Source organism: Corapipo altera, unplaced genomic scaffold, assembly GCF_003945725.1.
Source record: "Corapipo altera isolate COAL_440 unplaced genomic scaffold, ASM394572v1 59861, whole genome shotgun sequence".
Taxonomy (NCBI): Eukaryota; Metazoa; Chordata; class Aves; order Passeriformes; family Pipridae; genus Corapipo; species Corapipo altera.
The window spans coordinates 1-2,225 of NW_020889327.1; the positions used below are offsets into that span (position 1 = coordinate 1).

Consider the following 2,225-nt stretch of genomic DNA (forward strand, 5'->3'; position numbering starts at 1 on the left):
CCCCCCCCCTTCTTCTCACACCTCTTCTTCTCCCCCTCCCCTCCCCGCCCACCCCTCCTCGGCCCCGCAGGTCTGTGCGCGCCGCCGCCCCGCGATGCTGACGGCGGTCTGCGGCTCCCTGGGATCCCAGCCCTCGGACGCGCCCCGCGCCTCCCCGACCCACCTGGACCTGCAGCCGCTCCAGCCCTTCCAGCCGCACGGCCCCGCCGCCCCGGGAGCCCCCGACTTCGCCTCCCCGCTGCCCCCCCCGGAGCTGCCGCTGCCGGGGCCCGACGACTCGGCCTTCGCCGCCCCCGGCGCCTACGAGCCCCATGGCCCCCCGAGGTTAGAGCTGCCCCCCGACGGCCCCGCCGCCCCCGGCGCCTACGCCAAGCTGCTGCCTGCCCCCCCGGACATGGCGCACCCCTACGAGCCCTGGTTTCGGCCCCCCCACCCCGGCGCCCCCGGCGAGGAAGGAGGGGGCGTCAACTGGTGGGACCTCCACGCCGGGGCCAGCTGGATGGAGCTGCCCCCCGGGCAGGGCGGGGGGCTGCAGGTGCCCGCGCACCCCGGGCTGCCGCCGGCCCTGGGGGGGTACGGCCCCGGGGGGGAGCACCAGCTCTGCGCGCCCCCCGCCCACCTCCTGCCGCCGCCGGCGCAGCATCTCCTGGGCGCCGAGGGGGCGAAGGCGCTGGAGGGTCCCCCGGAGCCGCGGGGGCCGGAGGCGGAGGGCGGGGGGCGTCCCAAAGGCGCCCGGCGGGCCGTGCCCAGGGGCGGGGGGCAGGCGGCGTGTCGCTGCCCCAACTGCCAGGAGGCCGAGAGGGGCGGCCCGTGCCCCGAGGGGGCGAAGCGCAAGCACCTGCACAACTGCCACATCCCGGGCTGCGGGAAGGCGTACGCCAAGACCTCCCACCTGAAAGCCCACCTGCGCTGGCACAGCGGCGACCGGCCCTTCGTGTGCAACTGGCTCTTCTGCGGCAAGCGCTTCACCCGCTCCGACGAGCTCCAGCGGCACCTCCAGACCCACACCGGCGCCAAGAAGTTCGCCTGCCCCGTCTGCGGCCGCGTCTTCATGCGCAGCGACCACCTGGGCAAGCACATGAAGACCCACGACGGGGGCAAGGACGGGGCCGAGCCCGAGGGGAAGGGCGCCGGGGACCCGTCGGCCGCCAAGGGAGGAGGCAAGAGGGAGCCCGAGGGGGGCAACGCCGCCGCCCCCACAAACTGAGCCGCTGAGCCCCGGGGGGAGGGGGGACACACACACACGGATGGAGGCGGGGAGGACCGGGGGGACCCTTCGGGGCCGGTCTCCGAAGGGATTTGGGGGGTGTGCGTGGGGCAGTGGGCGCAGGGCTGGCACCTTGTGCCGCGGGCGGTGGCGAGGAGGGGGGGACAAGGCTGGTGGCGCAGCCCCGGCCCCCGCTGCGGCGTTTGGGGAGCGCCGGAGCCGGAGCTGCCCCGAGGCGGTTTCACTTGTCCCGCTCCCGCTCTCCCGCCCCGGTTCTTCTCTCTCTCCCCCCCCCCCCCATCCTCCCCCGGCTTCCCAAATCTTTTTTTTCGGGAGGCTGCTGGCAGGCGGCGGGGCTGTTTGGGAGGAACATCAATGGGAGCCGAAGGAGCAGGCGCTGCCCGGGCACGTCCAGCCCAAAGGGGAGGAAGGAGAAGGAGAAAGGGAGAGAGGAGAAACCCGGGAGCCGCCGCTCGGGAAGGGCGGCCGCAGCCCCCCGACCCCCTCCCCGCGGTCCCCTCCAAACTGTGGCACCGCGGGCTCGGCCCCCCTACCCCCCCCAACCCCGTGCCAGCCCCTTTCCTGATCACCCCACGAGTTTTTGGCACGTGGGGGACACGCGGGGCGGGGCGGGGGCTGCCCACAGCCCCCCACCCCAGCTGGGGATGCTGGGCCGGGGGGGGGTCCCGCACCCCTGGGAGCCCCTCCTCGGCCGGGAGCTTGAGGATGTGAAACCCTTTATTGTTGTTGTTGTTGTTTTGGCCCGAACGGAGGCTGAAACGGGGAAAACAAAGAAGTCCTGCGTGAACGTGAGCCGCGGGGAGCTCGGGGGGCTGCGGGGGCCGCGGGGCGCGTGGCGGGGCCGTTGCCCAAGCGCACACCCGCAGCTTTCCCACACCCACCGCCGCGGCCCCGGGCGGGAAGCACCGGGGCGGCCGCGGGCCCGGGAGAGCCGGGGCGGCCGCATTCCTCCGGCCTGGCACGGCCGCGCTGCCCCGCGACCCCCGCCCGCCCCCCC

At 75.5% G+C, this 2,225-nt stretch overlaps 1 protein-coding gene across 1 annotated transcript; it reads left to right on the forward strand.

Annotated features, from left to right (window-relative positions):
• The first annotated feature begins 94 nt into the window (after positions 1–94).
• On the forward strand, positions 95–1,252 carry SP6 (Sp6 transcription factor). The gene has a single exon (XM_027633329.1). It carries the CDS (start codon positions 95–97, stop codon positions 1,205–1,207), a length of 1,113 nt encoding a protein of 370 aa, XP_027489130.1. The 3' UTR covers positions 1,208–1,252.
• The last annotated feature ends 973 nt before the right edge of the window (positions 1,253–2,225 follow it).